Here is a 24049-nt window from a genome sequence, read left to right on the forward strand (position 1 = left end):
GAAGAAAAGGGGAAAAGACGTCTTTAGTGTCCGGTTATTGATATTTCTTAAGGTGTGGCCTCCATTAGGTCCAACCAAAAATACTCACGTGAGACCTCAAACACAAAATCTGTGGTTGCATAGCATAATATTATAGCCTAAAATCTAAAATCACGCCAAATCACAGATTAATCAAATTCAAAAACCAATCTGGCGCAAAACCTTGGAAAGTAGCCTTGAGTCTTTTTTTTCAAAATTTTGAAGAAAAACCCCAAAATCTGCTGAAAATCAAAATCTAACTAAAATAAAACCATAAATTCTTGAAAAAAAAAACAATAAATTAATTACTAGATAACAAAAAAAAAATGTATATATGTACAAAAAATACAAATTTAACAAAATAGAACAATCAAATGTAAAATGTTCGTGGAACATGGAATGTGAATAAATTAAAGAAATTCGTTACTTGGGAGTGGAATAGTCATTTTGTGGTCGCCAGGCGGTCACATGAGAATCACTGTTCCTCCTACTTGAAGCCATCCTACAAATTTGTCTCAGTTCTGTGCGGCTTGCTGACTAATGGTGCGGCATTTTTGTTGTGAATTGACCATTCATTCTGCTTCAATAGGAATTGCTTCACATTATACTCCATCTGGGCCAAATCTACTGGATTAGCCGGAGGAATCCTCTCATTCCCATTTACACACTGAGGAGAAACTTCCACGACAGTCGTCGATTGATCCCCAGACACTTTCCTATCATCACAGTGAGTTTTTGCATTGTGCTCTTCCTCCGTCAGTGGCCCCTCGACGTTGTTATTGACCCCTGGTGAGGCATCCGGAAGCGTCGTTCGTCTGTCCAACTGTGTCGTCTGCACCCATTCAGCTACACGCGTCAGTTGTTGCCTTCGCAGCAACACCGTTTCCTGCATCTCTGTGTCACTGGACACTGAACTAGACTGAGTTCCTGTTGATTTCATGAATTTCTTAACAGCCTCCTTCGTATCCTCCCCAACACCCTGAGCCGCCTCCAGACACTTTTCCGAATCCGTTTTATTCCCATTGGCCATCACCATGGATATCTTGGCAGTATCGCAGGAGCTGCCTTGATTTGTGATTACGTCCTTGGTGTCATCCAATTCTTCGTCCAGAAAACGTTGACGACGAGTATAGATGACGGGAGTTGGACTTGTTTCCACTCCGTCTAGCAGGATATTAGTTGAGCCATTCTGGATGCGCACCGAGCACAGACGTGGCCCGTTGATCTTTGGGTTTTCAGACTGAAAGAATTGAGGAAACAACTATTGCAATTTCACATGAATTTAGTATGTATCTTTTTAATTTTCAATTTTGGAAAGATTACCGAATGTATTCACTTTTCTAAGAAGAGAAAACCGAATAAAGACTGAATAAAGTCTCTGCAAAGGAAAGCATTGCAAGAATATTGAAAGAATATCTCCCTCTGTCTTTCCCTCAGGAGGTAAGAGGTTTCAAAGAATAAATTCTTTAAAATGCCAGTGATAAGCCTAGATCAGCATACAGAGGTGCGATTCCTTTATTGCAAATTTCGATTGTGGCAAACTCGAACGATATTACATAAATAATGCAAATTTCGTTTAATAATTCTTACACTGTATGTAACATATTATCGTTATTAATAAGGAAAATTTGGATGACAAATGCATGAAAGTATCTGAGAAACTTTAAAAACGATTATCTTCGGAAACTATGATAGATAGAGGCCTCAAATTTTACGTCCGTTTAGAACCTCTGTCAGCGAAAATCCGAGAGAAAATTCGCGCTCCGCGAAAATCCGCGAAAAAAATCGCGCGCGCGCAAATCCGCGAAAAAATTCGCGACCCGCGAAAAAATATACACCCCGTGAAAATCCACGAGAAAAATCGCACCTCGCTAAAATCCGCGAAAAAATACGCGTCCCACGACAATACGTGAAAAAAATCGCGCCCCGCAAAATCCGCGAAAAAATTCGCGCTCCGCGAAAGTCCGTGAAAAAATATGCAACCCGCGAAAATCCGAAAAAATCGCTCCTAGCGAAAATCCGCGAAAAAAATCGCTCCCAGCGAAAATCCGCGAAAAAGTTCGCGACCCGCGAAGATCGGCGAAAAAATCGCGGATCGCGTATTTTATGTCATCTTACAAATCTTCGAATATTTTAAAATAAATTTTTTTTCGAATAATTTAAAAAAAAAAATTATGAAGATATCTCTTTCCAAACCAGAGATATTGCATACTACGGACGGCCGGACCCGAAAATGGCGGCTTATGATTTTCGGCATCAGGGATGCTCAAAGCATACCCTGTGAAGTTCAGCTTGATCTGAGCACTTTGAGAAAATCCGAGGATTACAATAGGTGTGATTCGAAGGAATCACACCTAAAAAAGTGATAGGAAATGCAAGAATTCGAACTGAGTAGGGGAAATGCTCATAATTTTGTCCAGTTTCTTATTTTGGACACTTTGAGGATAAAATTGGACACTAAAAATAAATTGATTAAAATTATGGATTTTTATTCCAATATTTGATGAATAATGAATTCTATCTAAATATTTGTTCTTTTTGGAAGATTTTAACACTAAATACGTTAAAATTTGAATATGATTTGAGTTGAAATTGCTTTGTTGAAAATTCAGTGTGAGCAATTGCTTACGAGAAATATGACAGAACTTCGTGGCTTACTTCAGTCTTATTTAGTTTTGGTGAAGTACTAACAAAGTTTGTTCGGTGTTTTTGAGTGATATTATTGAATATTCATTGAATATTGTGTTGATTCACGTTACTGATGATTTGTACATTTGACCTGAAGTGAGATTTGCCTTGTGAATTATATTTTTCGTGTGAAAAATGGGACATTTTTTAAGACATTCATCAGTGAGGTGATGATTCTTATTTTGGACAGGTGTTTTTCTCACGAAATTTCGTGAAGTTTTAGCTTTTGTGATGACTAGGTTGGACAAATGCCTGGAGAAACAAAGGAGCATCATCTCTACGAAAGAGATGTAGCGAGAAATGCCTTGAAAGGCTCCCGGAAAGGTCAGGGAATGAGCGAATCCGCACGTACTTGGAGTATAGAAGTCAACTCACTTTAATGAATGATATGGAAAGTTTCCGGGCTTCTGTGACATTCTACGTTTCCCTTACATGAACAGGAAGAGGACTTGTTAAGATTGGTTCATCAAATGAAGAACAATGGGCACCCTATTGAGGCGGATTAGCTGTCCAAATTTACAGCCAAGTTGTCCAAATTAATAACCAAGTTGTCCAAATTAATAACCAAGTTGTCCAAAATGAGAGCCAAGTTCATCTCTACATATCAATTCATTTTTAAACGTATTAAAACTAATTTTAGTAAAAATAAGACGATTAAAAGCTTGCCAAGTTTTTAAACAACTCTTCTGAAAAGAGAGTAACAAGAAATGCCAATTAGTATAGAAAATATCGCACTTCAAACTTGGAACTTCGATGCTTATAAGCAGACTGTCCAAAATTATAAGCACTTCCCCTACACGAAGATTACGCAGCCTTAGTGAATTAATGTAGGCGAGAGACTGAGCTTGAAAACAAAGCAAATTGGATGAAAAATTCTCAAGACGCACCGCATGGACTATGAAAGAATCACACCTTAAGCAAATTCGGGCTTAATGTTTGATTTGACAGAAATAAAATAAAAACATCTGATGAAGTCTCATTTTGATGGGGAAGTGAGTGTTTTCCTTCGAGATTTTAGTGAAAATTGTTTAATATCCCAATTTTCTTGTAAATTTATTCAGTGGAATCTCTGATGAGTCAAATATCCCGAGCGGCGTGCACAGTGTGACCCAAAAGAGTAAGAAATTCTCAAATTCTGCGGTCAATAATTTTGACAGATGTTTTTATTACGAATCTGCAAAATTCCATTTTCCTGAGCTGCAAGGGCGGTAATTTTTATGAATTTTCCTCCACCCACAAAAACGACTACCTTCAAGCAAAAGATTTTCACGATAAATATTAACCCTGATAGACCTTCTATAAATTGGAATAGTTGCTTTTTCGAAAAGACACTTGCAGTGTGCAAAAATGCATAAAATATTACACATCAGAATTACGATTTTAGGTCCATTTTTTATTTTTGCCTTTTGGACCCAGGAAAAAAGGCCTAGGCTTCCAAGTTTGTCAGGAAATGTGAGATGTAGGACTAGCTTTTAGATTATATGTCCATGGATGAAATTCATTTAGTAATTTGGAAAAAAAATCAACTTTTACGAAACTGCAGCATTACGAAGGTGCAAAACCTTCCCCTACATATCGCTCCTTGGAAATTACAAGGGGCCAACTAATTTTCGGCCATTTTTCCGGAAACAGCATGAAAGATTCAACTTTGTGTAAATAAGTATCTCAATTTAATGACTGAACAAAAACAATTTATTTCTTTTCTATTTGTATGAGCACTAATACAAACATCGAAACTTTTATATTTTTACCTTTCAAAATAGGCTTTTTAATGAGTCAGCTCCTTGTCGTTCTAAATGATGTGCAATTTTTGCTGAAATTAGAATGACAAGGGATCAACTTGCCTGAGTTAGTTCCCTGTTTCACAAAAATTTGAACGATGAATATATTTTGTGCCCCCTTACTTCAAACAAAATTATGCAAGTAATCAAAAAGATTAAAATTTTGAAAAACTTTCCTAATAACGAAATTTAATGACTTATATCATCTGAAAATTTATTAAATTGCCTTTCTAAGTGCATTAGAATCTCAAAATCGCAAAAAAAGTGAGCTGACCCCTTGTAATTTCTAAGGAGCGATATGTTTTATGCTCTAGTGCTTTTCCTACATATTTTTGGGGTTGGTTCCGGAACAAAAGTTGTTACATTTGCCAATACCTTTCGTGGCGAAAGGTTGGACCGTTTTTCCCAATGTCTTTTCTCTAGTGTATAGAGGCCACTAAGGAATAATTATTCTTTTCACAATGAGGAAAAAACAAAAATTTTGTAGCTTATGAAAAATGTGAAAAACTTTACTGTATCTCGAAAAGTAAAACCTTAGGATTTGCCCAATATTCCTTCCTGTATAAAATACAATTTCAATTTCCCCAACAATATTTTAATATTTAAAAAAAAAACTTGTCACTTACCTTAATGGTTTTAATAAGATTCCTATTGAACGTCTCAAACATCTTGTTCCCCTCCGAACTGCTCGTTTTGCTCCATAGACTATTTGTGCTACCCATCGTTCCTGGACCCTTATCCGGACTGCTAATGGATTTAGGTGTTTTAGTACCCGGTGTCTGAGGCAGAATAACCGCTACTTTATCAGCCTCAGCCACATCAGCTGGATCCGTTAGTGGCTCCAAAGGACTCTTGAGACTTGTGCGATCACAGATCCTATGGTGCCCAAGAATGGGATTCACCATTAGCTCTTCCTTTTTCGCTGGTGTAAACAATTTCTCATTCTGAGTGGAATTTGAAACGCTACTCTTTGTCTCACTAATGACACTGTCACTTGACTTGACCAGTTTCATGATATACGGGCTGTTGGTCCTCGACGGTGAATTTAGGTTACTATTGCAGCGTAAGCAGAGAGAATTATTAGCATCGCCATGGAGGAGGGTTTGTGTGCCAATGGTGTAGGTTTTCTGCGTATCTGGGAGCACCGTGAGATCTTTGGTATTGCACTGACAACTCTCGCAGTGCTTCAATTCGCTAGACTTGAGCTCATCCTCGAGAAATTTTGACATCATTGAAGGTGTTATGACTTGATCGCGTACCTCAGGATTTTGTGCTGCATCTGCTCCACACGAAAAAGAATGGATAATAATATTGTTAGTGGAAAACATTGAGAAATTTACCCAAATTTGGGATATGAAAGTCATTAACAGTCACAGAAATATATATATATAAAGTGGTCATGCTGAGAGGAAGCTCGTGAAGTAGCTGGTTTGATGAAACTTGGAGGCTTTTATATATATTTTTTCCAAAAAAAATCAAATGTTATCTATGAATAATCAGAATAAATTCAAAGAACTCATCCAATTCTAAAAAAAAAATGTCTGTGAGTTGAATTGATACAGTAGACTCTCTCTCAATCGGGAATATGGGGCAAAATGTCATCCGGTTTAGCGACACAATTGAGCGTCAAAGCCTTTGTAAATTCCACAAAAAGCGCTCAATTATAAAGAATCACGATAAAATAGGAAGAACTACAGCGAATTTGAGCAAATTAGCTTCATAATTAAACGTGAAAATTGTCTACAAAATTTGTCGCCCGATTGAAAAAGAGCCGATTGAGTGAGAGTCTACTGTACAAAACTTACTTTGTTGCTTTAACACACTTCGTGATGGATAAAAACAAATTTGTCTTAATTACCAGACTCGAGGTAACAATTATACTCAAGTAACAAAATAAGTTTAAAAAATAACCGTATTATTCGCATGTCAGTAAATAGCGAGAAATTCATTAGGGGAGACTCGGGCAAAAAGTAACAAATCGAAAATTTCAAAATTCAATATCTTCCAAGATAAAAAAGATAGCGACTTAATTTTTTTTCCATGGATAACTTCCATAGACCTTCTTCGATATTGTATGTTTCTTAGAATTCGAACAAGGAACTTAGAAAACAAATAATATCAAAATTTTTAGCCCTATTTTTGAAATATTTTCCTTGAAGAACATATCAATTATTACCTACTTATTGCTCAAAATTTACGCACTGATAATTATTTCCTAAATTACCTGGATTTTTTGAATACGAAGCCTCTATCTATTTTAGAATTTTACAAAGATTCTTTTTTCAATAAATCTTTTTATTAAGAACGACCACTTGGGGTAAAAAGTAACAAAAGGTATAAAGCAAAAAGTAAGAAAAAACCGAAACAATCTATGATGTCTCACGACAAAAAAAATCAATGCCATGTGTCACCGCTTGTTGTTTGCATTGGTCAAACGATTTGCAGTCTTTTGTGTGTGTTTTTTTTTCTAAAATAGCTGGAAAAGCGTTTTTATCGTTCAGATAGAGAAAACGGTGTTTTACAAAGGTGTAGAGGAATAAATTTCTTATGAAAATATGTTATCTAGGAACTTTTTTTTTAATTTACGGAATCCCGTAATGAAGCGAATCAAAATATGATAATACCCCATGTCTGATACTATTTGCCCCAGCATTTTTGAGAATGGTCGCAAAATTACGTTTTATAAAACGGCTCGATAAATGTATTTCCTTGCAAAATAGAGTTAAATTACTTTTACAAAGTTGTAGAGCGGTAAATTTGCTATAAAACTGCGCTAATTAGAAATTTATGAGGCGTTCGAGTAGTTTGTAAAAAAAATAAAATATCCGTTTTGTGATGTTTTTCCCCAGTCTCCTCTATTCTCTTTAAAAAAAAAAGTTTAAAAAAAAAATAGTAAAAAGTGTATTCGTCATAATAAAATTAATTCTCCAAAAAAAGTTTACAAGTAAATTAATTTACAAAAATCTTACGGTAATTTTACATTTGTAATAAGATAGTGTTGCGTTAAATTTGCCTAACTTCGCCCTCGTCTCTTCAGAAATTATTTAAATTAAAATATATTCACAAAATCTTTAAAGATAATTTGATAATATCTACACAGATAGAGAATTTCCAAGAAAGTAGGAAATATTGTAAAAGTTTCATTCAAATATTAATGACAAATTTAAATTTACATACAGAAAAATGCACACCAATACTCACGAATACGATACCCGAACATATATCAAAAATTTCCAGTAGTGGAAACTGGTAAACTGACAAGAGTTTGTAAAAACTGACAAATAAGGACATAAATTTCTCTAGTGTATAGAGGCCATTAAAGAATAAATATTCTTTCCACAATGAGGAAAAAACAAAAATTTTGTTGCTTATAAAAAACGTGATAAAAATAACTGTATCTCGAAAAATAAAACCTTAGGATTTGTGATAAGTTAAGAATAAGTTACATAAACACCGCAATATATGCAAAGTTTGTTGAAGGGGAGTTCCAAGTGCTCATAAGTTTCGTATAATGTCAATTTACGACCTCAAAAATTGCATATGTTTAGGGCTATTTCAAAACTGACTTTACAAATTTATTCCCAAATGGTAGGCAAACGTGCATAAGTGTGTTTGCATAATCCTATTATATGAATCTCGGGACGCCCCTATTTGCAAAATATATTCGAAAATACATTAGATCTGTTTTCGAGAAAAACCAAAACACGTTGGTTGTGGCGGCGATGAAGGGGGTGGGGGTCACTGAAGACTAGAAATTGATATCTCATAAGGTTTGCTCTCTAGCCCGGTAATAAGTTGAAAACAAGTGAATTATATTGTTCTCTTTCTTTGAATTCCAGCACTAAAATAACACAGGGGTCCCGGGATTATATATATCGGAATTAATGCATATGATGAAATTATGTACACTGAGAAAAAAAAGAGGGTGCGATTAACTTTTTTCCTCATAACTTTAACACTTTTTAGGTGTAAAAATATATCAACATTTTTTAATGTTAATTTTACACCTTTTTAAGTGTAAAATTAACATGAAAGAGGTTAACTTTAACCCATAATACACCTAAAAAGCATAATATTTACACCGATTTCGGATCAATAATGCAGGGTGAAATTAACATTTCCGGAATGTTATTTTAACTTTTTCGGATTTCTCTCAGTGTGAATACAATTAAGCATTATTGCCTAGCCTACCATTAGGAGACTATTTTTTGTAAAATCATTTTTGAAATTCCCCTAAATGAATGCATTTTTTCAAGGCGGTAAATTTGAAATGCTTAAATTATGAACAATTATCGCTGAAAATAGCCCAAAAAAATTGGCGCCAATAATATTTTGCATATTTTACAGCGTTTCCGTAACTTATTCAAAAGAAGTCACCTGAGAGTATGCAAAATTTCTAAATGCATAAAAGCCGTTTCGAGAGCTTTTCCTCGGTCCCGAAAATATGCAGAATTCCGGGATCCCCTGTAGACAAAACCGATAAAACTAAAAAAAAAACGTTATTTAGAAAAATTACAAAAAAACGAGTTTTCTCAGAAAAAAAATTTAAAAAAGTATTACTATCTCAAACTCATATGCAAAATAAATATAGCAGTTATTTTTATCTTACTAATGTTAGATTTACGTCAACAGAGTTACTTGTGTTGTTGTAAATAACTTTGGTAAAGTTACAATTACTTTGTCCTTACTCCAAGTTTCCAATTTAAAAAGAAAATGTTACTGAGAACAAATTTATTTGAAACACAATTTTTTTTTTTAGATTCTGGTGAATAATAAAACAATAATATTATCATAACCTATTTTTTTTATAACTTCCAAGTTTCATAATGTTTTCTTTTTTAATTAAAAGGTGTGTATAATTGTGAAGGAAAAGTAAAAGAAAAGAATAATCTTACAGCTCACCTGTTGAACTCACATGCAAATATCCTCACCATAATTCTCTAACTCAAAATTATTATTTAAATTAAAGGACTTTGCAGGAAAATTATCAGCAAATTATTTACACAATTTTCTACAGTAAATAAAAATTGCGCAGACAACAAAAAATAACTATATAGTACTTTCTGACATTGTCAGATTTTCGTTTCTTTTTTTTTTTTTTTAGAGAAAATGTCTTGTCATTTTGTTTTTCTATTATAGCAAAAGAACTTATAACAGATAAAATTATTTGGTTGCTCGTGAGTAGAAATTGCAAAGAGAGTGTAATAAATAAGCGCGTTTGTGACTTTTCTGTGCACTTTGAAGCTGCCAAATGAAGGGTGGTTAGAAAGATAAACGACACCAAAGCTACTAACACTTACCAAGTCCTCGCATTGAGTATACCATCGCCGTTGGAGGGAATGGGCAGAGTGGTGGGGGACTATCTGAGGCCGGAAGGACACGATAGGACCTCGTGGTGCCATCCACTGTGCCACTAGTACTCCCCTCAGAGTCTGAATGGGAGTTTGTGTCCAGGCGCATATACGATGCTACTTTTGACTGAATTTCCGCCGGAAGCTATAAGAAAAAAAAACACAATGCAACACAATTGATTTGATGATAATTTTTACCAAAAGTCAAAGATATCCGTCAACATTCAAATTTAAAAAGTAACTGATGAAAAATTTAAGCAATGAAAGTGTTTTAAATCACCCTTAATAATTATGTTACGTTTTCCCTAGTTGCCAATTCTAAATGTCCATTAACACTGAATGAACTTTCAAACGTCCACAGAATATCAACCGCATATGAGGCAAAATCGGGTTTTCAGTGGAAAATCCATCTCAAGGGTATTAAAGAGGGACAAATTAAAATGGTGTGAGTGAGTGTTGAATGTTGCAAATAAGGTGGAAAAAATCAATTTTAGCTCCTGGAATTTCTACAATGTATTTTTAGCATAAATTGCCAAGTTATCAACACTCTCACGTGTGTTCAGTGGGGGAAAAGTAAACTTTTGGCATTGAACACTTGAATCAACAATTAAATAAATTTACATTAATTGTTTAGTTTGTAAATTAGATTTAAATTTAATTATAATATTTATGAAATTTCGTAAAATCATACCCGACAGGAAACAGAGAACATAGTTTGTCTAAATTTTCTGTGGATGGGTTATGTGATGGACGGACACGCCTACTACTTAAACCGAGAAGCGGCTTAATGCAATTACTTTCAAAATAATTATTAAACTACATTCCCCTCAGTTTCTCACTAAACCGTTTGTCGGTTTAAACTGTAATTCTGTCTTGGACATTACATCTAAAATTAATAGCGTGCTACACTCATATATGTTGTTTTGTTTAAGTACTCAAGAAGGATTATGTGACTGCTACTAAGTCACGTCTCCAATTATTTACAAATATTGACGATAGGTTTCATAAAATTATTTATTATAAAAAAAAACGATTGAAAAGTATTTTACAGAAACCTTATTTTTCTCTATTACTGCTCGAACTCAAAGGGAGAACAGTTTATAATCGACATTTTTCTTCAACTTGTCACTGTTCTGGAGCTTAAACGATAAGAGAGTATCGGCTTTCAGTCTTCGAAAACCCCCAATAAAAAAACAAAATCTCTCGACGTTTGTTTTTCCCCTCCAAAAACCACGTTTTTTGGTTTTTCTCAAAATTGGCCCAAGCTTTTTCAGTGATTTTCGGACATGTTTTAGAGGTAGTCTAGTAGGCGAATATTTCGCCCAAACATACCTATGCCCGGAAAATTCGCCATTTTGAATTATTGAAGGTCTAAGGTCAACCACTTTGGAGGGTACATTTTTCAACCGATTTGGCTAAATTTGAATTTTTTGGAAAGGTATTGAAATTATAAACCCGATTGCATCGGTCAAAATCGGTGATGGATCGGGAAAGTAACGGTAATAGCTCTGTTTTAAAAAAAAACTGTTCTTCGCACTTTTTCAGTCTTTTGACCCACATAAAATTCAAACGGTAAGAGATATCAACTTCCGGTCTTCGATGACCCCTCGTCAAATGACATTGTCTCGTACCCAACCTCTTTATTTTCCCCCCTCTTCTTTTATACGTTCCCTATCCCCCAAAAATAGGTTAAAAATGAGGTTTTTCCAATTTTGCAAAAAATTGGCCCAAGCTTTTTCAATAATTTTTGGATATGTTTTAGAGCTGGTCCTGGTGAACATTTCGCCCAACATACCTATAACCGGAAAATTCGCCATTTTGAATTAATGAAGGTCAAAGGTCAACTACTTTGGAAGGCTCATTTTTCAATCGATTTGGTTTAATTTGGATTTTTTGGAAAAGTATTGCAATTTAGAACCCGGCTGCATCGGTCTTCATCGGTAATGAATCGGTTAAGTACCGATTTTTTGATTTTCAAATGCTTTTGTGATTTATGAATGTGGGAATGAATTTGGAATTTGGAATGATTTCACTGGGAACGTAGTACCCGATCAGTAGAACAAATAATATTATAAAGTTCTGTTCAAGGGAGGAGACGTACTGAAGTTACATAGTACTGAATTAAACTATTTATTAAATAAAAAAGGAGAGTTTTCCCTCGATATACCCCTTTCCCAAATCCTACATGAATGAATTTAAACTCTAGTAGATCAGTGATACCAAAAGATTATGCAAAATAAACTGTTTCACGGTGAGCTCTATCTCGTGAGTTCGAGCATTCCGCAAAGCTGGGACGCTTTGTCATCTCTTTTTTGTTATATTTCCACTTGAAAAACACATATAAATCTATTATGATTTTTTTGGTTAGCTGAGATTTTTGTTTTCAATGTTCCTCCAAATCAATTCAATGTTGACATAAATAAGTTAAGACTTTTATTTTTAAATTGGAAAATTTGACTAAATCGGGTCACTGTAATTTATATGGCTCTTTGAATATTACAGGGTTACATTATTTATTATTATTTTTATTATATTTATTTTATTATATTTATTATATTATTATTTTTAATTATATTATTACAGATCAACTCAGTTTTTTTTACGATATTGAGATTTTAATATAAATGTAATTTAGACTGACAAAGCAATTACAGACCTAATTAAATTATGGTAAGGCCCAGGTTTATTTAAAAATATGCGAAAAAATCGTAGGGGAAAGTGCCCATGCTTGATGCCATTTGGAGCTTCGTAATGACTAAATTTTTCCTATGTTTCTCAATAAACGTGACTCCGCAATATATTTTAAAAACTGGCCACTTTTCCATAGTTTTTAAAATATGTTTGTAATGAGTCACATATATATTGTGAAACATAGAAAATTTAGTCATTACGAAGGTTCCAGTGGTATCAATCATGGGCACTTTCCCCTATATCAATGTAACCCCACAGCCCAAAATAGCCTCACGTCCCCCTTTTTTCCTTTCCAAAAATTTACATAAAATTTGACTTAGTAACTTGATGATAAAATAGTATATAACAACCCCCTTTCAAGAAAAGAAAAATTTTGAGTATACAAGAAGTCAAGTTTTGTGTGAAATCATAATTAAGTCAAAATAAGATCGTATTGAACAAAACCGATAATATTATAAAATTTTGATGTATTTACTACCATTTTTTCTTTATTTAAAAAAAGTTGAACAAAAAATGAGGATAGGGTAGACATGTAAACATTTTCAATAGATGCGAATTTGAGGTGATTTTCCAAGCACACAGTGATTTTTTGGAAAATATTTCTTAGCTCATGTTTTACCCTTGGGTATAGGCAATTCATCGAGGGTAATGCGGATGCTGGAAAACAATTGAGTTTTCCATAAAAATAAAATTTGTGTCACTGTGCATTTTTCTCTTTTCACAAAATACCTGGAGTAGAAGTAAACACTTTCCGGGGAGGATGTAAACACCCTTTTTTCCACCCTTGAAATTAACTTTGTACCACTTTCAATTATTTTAATTACTTAAGAGATACATAAAGACTGTATAGTTTTCAAAAAATCACTACACTTTTACAAAGAATAATTAAAATAGCAAAAAAAAACTAAAAGCATGCAAATCACAGACATTTTTCAATGGATTTTCACCATATTTTGACATCGTACTTCTTATTGAAAACAGCGCCACCAATTTTTTTCGTAGTCAATGAATTAATTAGACATTTCGCATGAAGGTCAATTTCCCGCTCTTTTATCTACTCATTTTGTGAAATTGAAAAGAAAATGTTAGCGTATTTTTTCTACTAACGTAAATAATCTACTTCTTTTAGTTTCTCATTTTATCTAGAAATAGGAAAGAAATTAAAGAGTATTTTCTGCGTTTTCTTCCTAAAAAGTTTTGCGCGGGATAACGAAAAACTTCCCACCATGAGATGGAGCTATCAAACGAATGAAATGAAGAAGAAGAAGACAAAATATTTTGCCATTCATTCTACATTCGCGACATCTACAATTACGGGGAAATTGCCTGTTTACATCTACCCCAAATGCTGTTTACTGACCAATTATTAATTCTTTTAAAATAATGAGAATCTCAGTTTCTCTAGTAAATGCATTAATATAATCTTAAAAGATGTAGGAAAGAACTGGTATTGCCACATTTCGATTATTTTACACAGTTTTTAATTTCCAGGTGGAGATACAAATGACCAAAATAATCGAAATATCAACATTTTCGAGAAAAATGATTTTTATTTTTAAAGTATTAGGATTTCATTGACCAATTCATCTGTGGACATACATCCCCATTGTATCTATGAATGCTTATGGGTTTTATCCTCTGGAGTCTTAAAATTAATGAAAAAAATCATAGTTTTTACAACCACCCCTGTTTACTACTGCCCCAGTTCCCCCTGTTTGTTGCATTTTTTTTCAGTCACCCTGTATATTAGGTATTAACTTGAAAGTCATTTTTAAATAAATTCTTTCGTGACTAGTCAGCTCTTTCTTCAGATTTAGGAAATTTGTTTCTGATACTAACTAGTAAAAATTTTAAGAGATGTTGATTACAATATGACTTTAGGGTTAAAACTGCCATAAACCGGTCTCAGAACGATATTGATGATGTGACGCTTTAAAGACAGGCATAAAAGTTGATCTGCAGGGTTTTATTTTAAATAAAGAAAGAAATAGGGTAAGTGTGCCAAATTTCGGCATAGTTGCATGCAAGCACCAAAGTATCAAGTTTGAAATGTAATATCTTTAATAGAAATTGATTTTTTTCATTCCTTCTAGTTAAGGAGTGTTGCTTAGAACCTTGTAGAGAGTTTATCGTCTTTATTTACTTTAAAATCATTCTTAATACATTTTAAAATGAATAAAAATGTAAACATAGCTTTGGTGCCCTATTTCGGCCACCTTCATTCTCATAGTTCTTTGCCCTTCAGGAATTCTTCCAATGCCTCTTTCACGTCATCTCGTTTGTAGAAGCTACATTTTTTGTTATTCTTTTGCATTGTATAATCTCTAAAGTATGTAAAAACTAAAAATTCATGGAAATTGGAGGAACAAAAAAGGTGGCCGGAATTTCAAGCTGGCCGGAATTTGGCACACTTTACAAAATCTTTAAAACAAAAAAAATTTGGTTTTTGATAGTTTTGGTAAAATAAAATAGGTGTAAACCTATTTCAATTCGTGGGGCGTTATATGATTCAAAACTTTTCTATTCTCTGCACAAAATTTAAATTTAAGAACTTACTAATTTACAAAGTTATAAAACTTTAAGGTGGTTCTCTATCTCTCTATTAACTTGCAATAAGCTAATATGTATCAGAATTTCGAAATCTGTTATATTGAAATAGAAATAAAATTGTAAACAGATTAAGCTGCTAGAGTTTAAACATTAAATTTGTCTTCTTACAAAAACTTTTCGTCTTTTATTTTATATCAATTTATCCTGCAGTGTTTGCTTCTTTCTTAAGAACATAAAGAAACTTTTAAGGAGATTTCATTTCTCACGGCAAACACAATTAAAAGTTTCTAACAATTCTCCACCAAATTAGTTCCATCAATTTTTACCAGTGAAGACTATTGCAGTACCAATCATCATAAATGATTCATTTTGAGGGCGTTTTTATTTTATAACCACAGCGACTTACCGATGATATCTTTTGCGATACGAAACTATCTGGCTTGCACTGAAGCAGTTGAATAGCTAAGCTCATATCCATCTTGTAACGCTCCTGAAGAGAAAAGAAGACAAAAAAAATAGACACCATCAGCAAATACTCCCAAGTTGAATTTATCGCGCAAAGTGAGACTGTTTGTTGTCACAAACAGCGTCTTGTATTATCACATCAAATATAAATTGCTACTGATAAGAGAGAAAGAAAGAGATGGAATGTAGTTGTGATTGATGAGAAAAAAAGTAAGGAGAAGATGAGATCGGGCGCAATTGTTGTCTAACTCAATTGCAAACAATTTCTCCATTTGTGAGAATCGTGGAAAATTCATTGGGATGATCTCGTTGTGATTTATTGACCTCATGGCCTGCGATAAGGCACCATAATAATGTCATCTAAGTTTATCATCATCAAATTCTTTTTTTCACTATATCTACCACAAAAAAAAGAGAAAAAACTACATAAATCTTCAAAAAAATCATTGAACTTTGTCACTAAAACTAAATTTTGCGGCCACCAAAAAATCTCTGTGTAAGAATGCTTGCCGGAAATTCAATTAAAAGAATTTCTCACATATTTCTTGCAGCAATCAAAAGCCAAGAATTAGACCAAGGGGCAACTAATTTCAAGCAAAAACAGCAATTTTATGTTTCTCTTTAGTGCTAACGACAACGTCTTTTCCTACTTTTTCCTATCTCAAAGTGAATCATACCTCAATTAATCATATTTCCAGGTGCTTAATTTTTTTATTATAATTCGCTGGCAAAATTGTTTCTGCAAATTGCAGGAAATTGACAAAAAAAATTCAAATAGTGCCTAAAAATGTAAATGTAATAAAAATCTCGCACTTCAAGTGAAATATGTTTTAAATAAAAGTTGTGAAAATAAAAAATATGATGTACGTCTTTGTAGTCTTATCGTAATTTAGTCCTATATTGTTACTGATAAAAAGAAATCTTCAAAGAAAATTAGTAAATACTAGATCAGTCACTATCAAGACTGACAGTCGTCCAAAGCTTAAGTTTAAGAAATTTACTGATAAGCAGAGAATCGCTTTCTTTGACGTTCAGTATTTGGCTATTTTGAATTCAACATAATCTACTGGCTAAGTCATATTTGTAAATTTGTTTGATAAAAATTGATTTTTTGGCATGAATAAGAAATTGTTGATTTTTTTTTGGTATTCCTTTGAAGAGTCACCCGCACATTATCCCAAATACAAGCCTTTTTTCTTGATATTTTTAAATTTGGAAAATTTTATAAAATAAGTCCTATTTTGTTACAGAATCCATTCATAAGCAACTGAACAAAAATAATTTCACCCACACTGAGAAAAATCCGAAAAAGTTAAAATAACATTCCGGAAATGTTAATTTTACCCTGCAGTATTGACCAGAAATCGGTGTAAATATTATGCTTTTTAGGTGTATTAGGGGTTAAAGTTACCCTTTTTCATGTTATTTTTACCCTTAAAAAGATGTAAAATTAATATTAAAAAATGTTGATATATTTTTGCACCTAAAAAGTGTTAAAGTTATGAGGAAAAAAGTTAATCGCACCCCCGTTTTTTTTTCTCAGTGCATTCACTCCCTCCATTCACTTTAATTATGTATTTTTCTAGAGTAAAACTGAAAAATAGCGAAAAAAGGAACAAAGTCAGCCACACTTACGGTACATGAAGAAATTTCTTGATACATTTGTCCGAAAATTTTCAAGTCCGTATGAAAAAAAACCCGAGCTTTTAGAAAAAAAAAACTGGATCAAAACCCTACCCGGCCAGAACAAAATAAGAGACATTTCCTTAATTACTAGCTCTGACGAAAACCTGAGTCTGATTTGAATAATACTTTTAATTTATAAATAGGGTAAATGTCCTAATTCAAAACTATTTTCAGACGCTTTAACTTTGACAGAAGATTCAACACATTAAGTTCATATTTTTTCTGAAGAGAATTACATAAATTTGCTCCTTGACTCTTCTAGAATGTTACTGTTTAGTGAAAATTCATTAGATACAATTTGAAAACTTCTTGAATACAAGAAAAAATACGCTAGCGTAAAATGCTACAATTAGAAACAAATTAATCCAAATGGAGACAAGGGAAATTTTCTAATTGGAGACAAACAGTGTAAGTGAAACCGCGATGAAAGGCTTCCAAAACCTTGTTGAGTTGCTCTTGAGTGCAGGATTTGTTCTTATTCCTGGTCTTTTCTCCTTTCTCATCTAAAACAATAAGAAAATCTCTCGAAAAAAAATCATATTTCCGGTGTTTCCTATTGAAGCATTTTTAGACACTTCAGAAAAACACTTTTTGTTCACGAAACAGGTTATTATTTCATTTGAAAACTTCACGTACCGTTAACAATAAAGATTAGCACTTAATTTAACCAAAATTATCCAGAAATATGACATAAATGTTAAACAAAATGAATAAACAACAGTCCCCACATTGTGTTTTTTTTTCATTGGAAAACATGGTCGATCGATGAAAAATTCGATGGTGAAAAGGTACACTTTTAATTTTTCTCCGAAATTTACAAATTAAAATTTGTGAATACGAATTACACAGAAAATAATATATATAATAAATAATATATAATACAGAAAATATATAAATATAGTAATTTAGTACTGTATTTATCATGAAAATAGTGACGTTTCCATTTGGAGTAGCGAAAAATTTCCATTTGAAGCAGATTTTGAATTAGATTAATTTACCCAATATGATATTCAAATTTTGTAATTGTCTAAGAATAGTTCCACTCATTCTAGAGTGTCTCTGACATACAGAGGCGACAATATAAATAGCATAGTTTTAGATACTGTAATATAATGCCTTATTTAGAAAAATTGCTTTTATTAGAAGAAACTATTAATAATAAATGAAGTTGTATTTAATTACATTTCTACTATGAAGAAAAAAGCTGAAAGTATTATCAAGAAATTTACTATACGGTAATTTTTTTTTCAAATGGCACAAATTAAGGAGACAATTTAAAACTAGTGATAAGCCTAGATCAGCTTATTGTAGGTGAGATTTTTAACGTGAGCTAACTCGGAATGCATGAAAATACGATTTAGAGCTGAAGTTGTGGGACGCCATTCAGTTATTTTGAATCAAATTCGTGAAATTATACAAATGTTGTATTTAAACCAAAATATCAAAGATTTGGATGGACTGACAGAAAAGTGATATGTGGGTGAAATGTAGACCAGAATGTTCTTTATAATTTTGCCATAGAACTTGATCTCATCGATTAATTGTTTAATCGATTGTTTGTTTCTGAACTCGTTTTTTCGACCAGATCGGCCCAAGTGTTCATTTGGTGAACTTCAACTATATCAAAGAATTGTTGTATTATGTGAGACTTTCCATTTAAAACCCTATTTTAAGTGTCTTGGTCGAGTAAAAGCAGTCAAATTGGCATCTGAGTGATTTCAAAGCGTTATTATGGGAAAAGTCAGTTTTTTCACACTTAAATGACAAAATCGGACAGATAGCATTATCTGATCGAAATATGATGTATGGACGAAATGTAGACACAAATGTCTTCTACAATTATGTTGAAGTAATCATCAAAATCAATGAAGAACGTGTCGAGATAATTGAGGTTATGTGATATTGAAATTGGTTTTTCGAATGTGGCGCCCCTGGTGTTGGTCCCATGAAGTTCAAATGTTCCAGAAAGTTGTAGCGTTTGATGAGATCTTTCATCTAAGCTCTCAATCGTCAAAATCGGTAACATAGAACCGGAGATATGATTTTTTGAATTTCGTGAACTTTGACCCCTCATATCTCCGGTTCTATTAAAACCATAGTGCACTTACGCACCATTTAGGAAACGCCATAGACCGGACTACAACATACTAAAATTTGATTAACTTGCACAATGCCGTTTTTGAGACAAATGAGTTTGAATTTCGATGAATTTTGGCGCTATCGCAGCGCCACCTGAAAGCAACTTCCATCTGAAAGTGCTCATCGAGACGAAACCAAAAACCCAAAATTTAGGTCAATATGTTAATTAGAACCGGAGATAGAGGCCCGTCAATATTCAAACTTTGACCCCTTATAGCTCGGGTCAGGGGTTATGGATCGACTTAAGTATTTTTTTGTTTGATTGGTATAATCAGCGGCTACAACATACTAAAATTTCAGCCCGATTCATAAAGGAATTTTTGAGTTATTTAACTTATAAGATTTAAAAATTTTCTTTTTAATAATAGCACCCCTAGCGGTGGTTTTATGAACTTGCGATGTTAGAAGGGTAAGTGGCATTTTACGAGAGCTTTCCAAAAAGCCCTCACTTTTTAAATTCTGACAATTAGAACCGGAGTTATGGCTATTTTAATAATTGTTTTTTGGACCCTTATTGCTCGGGTCAGGGGGATCGAGGGACCTTAAGTTTGGTATTGATGGAAAGCCCTAAGGCCCAGCTATAACATACTAAAATTTGAGCCCGATTGATATTGAAGGTTTATTAGGAAAATCAGGATTTGGCACTATTATAATGTAATTACATTATATGTCTTTTTAATTTTTTTTTAAACTTTTATTCTAATTCTACAAAAAAAAAACTTGTATTATTTTCGAGACATTGAACAAATTCAAAAAAATCCATCCGGATTACGACGCGGACATCTGTCATTTTGTCTCCCAATCATCCGAATAACGAAGCGGGCACTGTATTTTTAACTTAAAACTCATCATCATATATAAATAATAATAATGACAATAATAATAATAAAAATAATACAAGGTTAACATGGAATCAAGGGGTGAATAAGTGGCTCTCAGAGTGGACCGTGGGCGGCGATCGGCAAACTGTGCCGATCTAAAGATAAAGATTGACAGATTGGCACTATTTTGCCAAGAAATCGACAGTTCGGCACAATTTAGCCAGAAATCGACAGTTCGGCATGTTGAACATGCATTGTTCCTTAACAAAAATTGGCAGATCGGCACAATTTTAGCGAAGAATCGGCGGATTTATATGTCAGTTCTCTCTTATAACAGACGTACAGATTTAGATATTCGTTCAGAAAATTCCAGTGAATCCAATGGTGAATTTTAATGTAGTGTACTGGAAACACTATTCTTGTAAACTTATTTGCGGCAGACTGGCACAAAATCGACAGATCGTCACTCGAGTGAACGGTGAGCGGCACAGTTATCTACCCTTTGCAAGGAATCTTCCGTGGCTAATCAAAAGCTTTCAAATAACGTAAAACATGTCATGTTGAGCAAACTGTTATGATCAGCGCACAATAACTTTTGTTTGTAAACATGTTTTCAAAATTTCCTATGAGAATGAGCGAGATAACTAGATCTAGATCTCACTCACTCTTATTGAAATGTCAAAAACATGTTTAGTAAACAAAATTTATTGTGCGTTGGGCATTAAAAGCCTTTTTTGCAATATTTTTAGTTTTCATGCGACGACGACCCAAAGTCACTTATGAATACGATTTTGGGATTAAAGCATCAGAGCATAACCAGACAAAACAGCAAACATCATTTTACAATCAAATTTCGGTGGAAAAGTCCCTTTTTCCACTGAAAAGCAGCACTTTTAGAGGCAAAAAGCTCTTTTGGCCTCTAACAACAGAAGACTTTTGACCCTTGGGGTACATTAAGAGGCATGTGTGGCGGATATATTGACAAATAAAGAATCTCAGCTAATTTGACAATTATCTGACAGAACCTTGTCATTTTTCTTAGTTCCTAATATCCGTCGCCACCAATACTTTAATTTTTCCTTTATTTTTGTTCGTTAAGCATTTTTCCTACGATATTTCGGCAAAAATTAATGCAAAACTTTAGAAAATGGAACTTAATTTATGAATTATTATTTAAAAATTAAGTTATTAAAAGATATTAACCTAAATTTGGTCAAAAATAAATACCCTAGCGCTCAATTTATTGAGTGAGCTTACTTTTTTTATTGAGCTTACTTATTTCCAGCCTCAAAAACAAAATTCTATTATATTTCTAAAAAATACTTAAATCAAAATGTCGATCTTTTATGTTGGCATGAAAGGGCGTTATGGTCTACGTATGAATTTTTTTTGGACATATCTTTTTTTTTGTTGAGTTTCATTTTTTTTGTTGAGTTTAATATATTCTACAGTATATAAAATTATTATGTACTTGTTAATTAAAATAACTTATTTATCGTATTAATGTTTCAAAGGATTATCATAGGAAATATTCACTTTTCAACCAAAACTTGAATTTTGGACAAAATTGCATTAATATTATGTAATTAAATTTTTTAAATTTCCAAAAATAATACGATTTTCGTGATTGTAACATGTAACAAAAATTTCAGATTTATGCATTAATATGTATTACAGACTGGAGGTTTAGCCCAGTTCGTGAAAGTTTTAAATTACTGAAGAAATTAATTCGTTTTCAAAATGTAACGCATCATTTACACTTAATATTTAATATTATTAAATCAAAATTTTCCGAAAAAAATCCGCTTGAAAAAAGGAGTTGAGCAATACGGTTAAATCTGAGGTCTGAAGACCGTATCATTGTCACTGAGAGAAATCCGAAAAAATTAAAATAACATTCCGGAAATGTTAATTTTATCTTGCATTATTGATCAGAAATCGGTGTATATATTATACTTTTTAGGTGTACTAGGGGTTAAAGTCATCCTTTTTTATGTTAATTTTACCCTTAAAAAGAAAAGAAAGAGGGTGCGATTAACTTTTTTTCCTCATAACTTTAACACTTTTTAGGTGTAAAATATATCAACATTTTTTAATGTTAATTTTACACCTCTTTAAGGGTAAAATTAACATGAAAAAAGGTAACTTTAACCCCTAATACACCTAAAAAGGGTAATATTTACACAGATTTCGGATCAATAATGCAGGGTAAAATTAACATTTCCGGAATGTTATTTTAACTTTTTCGGATTTCTCTCACATAATGTCAATTCAATATTTTTCTCACTGGCTGCTGATTAACCCATTCAGTCAATGTACTAGAAATACTTGAGATAGAATGTTCATATTTTTGGATTAGTTTCCTACAGATTAGTAGATGAATTTTTTGAAAAGAAAAAATTTTTATCTCATATGGGGGCGCGGGGAGCCTGTCAAACACACGCCTTAACGGTCACTGAATTTAAATTCTATGCATTAATTGATTACAAACTCAATTGCTTTAGATAGAGTGACTATCCAAGAACACCAATTGGGAACTAGAATTCAAATCAGGAAAGAGGAAAGAGGCCAATTTTAACAAATTCGACGGGATGTCGTATTTTCCATCCGCCATTTTGAGCAAAAATTTTGCATGACCTTCCGCGAAGCAAGAAAATAATAACAAAATGTATTTTCATCTCTGTCGGACTATTTTTCTGAAGTAATTGAATAACTAACGTTACTGAAAATGCATTCCCGACAGCAATTCGGATAAAAATTGCCCAGAAATAAATCATCAAAAATCACTCAATTTGCGTATGATGTATAATACCATGGTAAGGAATGGGTTAAAAATCTCTCCGGTCTTCTCGAGGGACCCGTTAAAAATATAATATCCATTAAGTCACATTTTTCCTCACGTTCCCGTATAGATTCTATTAGAAATTTAAATTCTATTTTTAAAACCAATTGACTTTCTATAAAAATCTTATCAACAATTATTTCATATGATCCAATATGTAATTTATTAGCCCCATAGAAGACAAAGGAAGAATACAAGTAATGCTACTTACGATTTCCCGCTGAAGATTGGCTATATTGTAGTTGGCCTGAGCGAGACGGACACTAAGTGTGGCTACATCGCTAGTCAACTGAGCTCTTTCGCCTGAATTCCTATCCACCAACTTCAGCAACTTGTCCTCGAGATTTTGATTGACCTTTTGGACACGCTTGTGGGATTCATACAGACGATCGTATTTGTCCTGCCACGCTATTATGCTGTCCTCGAGTTCTACCTGCCTATCGCTCTCCCGCAGGCAGGCAGTCTCCATTGCTATCAGCTGGGTGGTCTTATCGGCCAGAGCCTGCTTCAGCACCTCAATCTCCGCGTGCAGATGAACATCACAGTTCTACAAAGCAGTCACAAAATTGCTCATGAGTCCGCTTCCGGACACTTCTCGAACAACACTGAACACCAGTCTTATCGCTGCTCTCGACACTCTAGCCCAAGTACTGATAAAGCATGCAGCGATAAGACTGGCTGTTTTGTGAAAATTTTATCCTCCAGCTTCCTCAAAGTGTCCATTTCCTCATCATGGAAAAAAGTCCTTCGAGGAGCCTGTAGAAATTCACCCCCAATTTTTATCCCCTTCTCACCTGTTCACTTAACACAGACATGATTTATCTACTTCTAAACTCACTAAACATTGAGGAGACCTAAGAAGAAGTCTAATATTCTTAAAAGACTACACGTAAGAGGAAAAAACAATTTTCGTGGTTTTCCTCTATGCTTTTTTTGCACGCACACTTTGACATCCTCGACGAAGTGTCAATACAGTGCACTACGACTTGAGCTCCACATCGCGGAAAATAAATACAC

General features: G+C 33.4%; 1 protein-coding gene across 4 annotated transcripts; it reads right to left on the reverse strand.

Annotated features, from left to right (window-relative positions):
- Positions 1–313: 313 nt before the first annotated feature.
- On the reverse strand, positions 314–24010 carry LOC129801737 (uncharacterized). 4 transcript variants are annotated; one of them, XM_055847031.1, is made up of 6 exons: positions 23827–24010; positions 23244–23579; positions 15486–15569; positions 9782–9983; positions 5114–5766; positions 314–1258 (listed from the first exon to the last, which is right to left on the reverse strand). In XM_055847031.1, the coding sequence occupies exons 1-6, from the start codon at positions 23845–23847 to the stop codon at positions 521–523; spliced, it is 2034 nt and encodes a 677-aa protein (XP_055703006.1). In that variant the 5' UTR covers positions 23848–24010; the 3' UTR covers positions 314–520. The 4 variants fall into 4 exon arrangements, with proteins under 4 accessions (XP_055703006.1, XP_055703008.1, XP_055703010.1 ...); XM_055847033.1 differs by having other exon boundaries at positions 9788–9983; positions 23827–24003; XM_055847035.1 differs by lacking the exon at positions 15486–15569 and having other exon boundaries at positions 9788–9983; positions 23827–23992.
- Positions 24011–24049: the final 39 nt, after the last annotated feature.

Source organism: Phlebotomus papatasi, chromosome 2 (genome assembly GCF_024763615.1).
Source record: "Phlebotomus papatasi isolate M1 chromosome 2, Ppap_2.1, whole genome shotgun sequence".
Taxonomy (NCBI): domain Eukaryota; kingdom Metazoa; phylum Arthropoda; class Insecta; order Diptera; family Psychodidae; genus Phlebotomus; species Phlebotomus papatasi.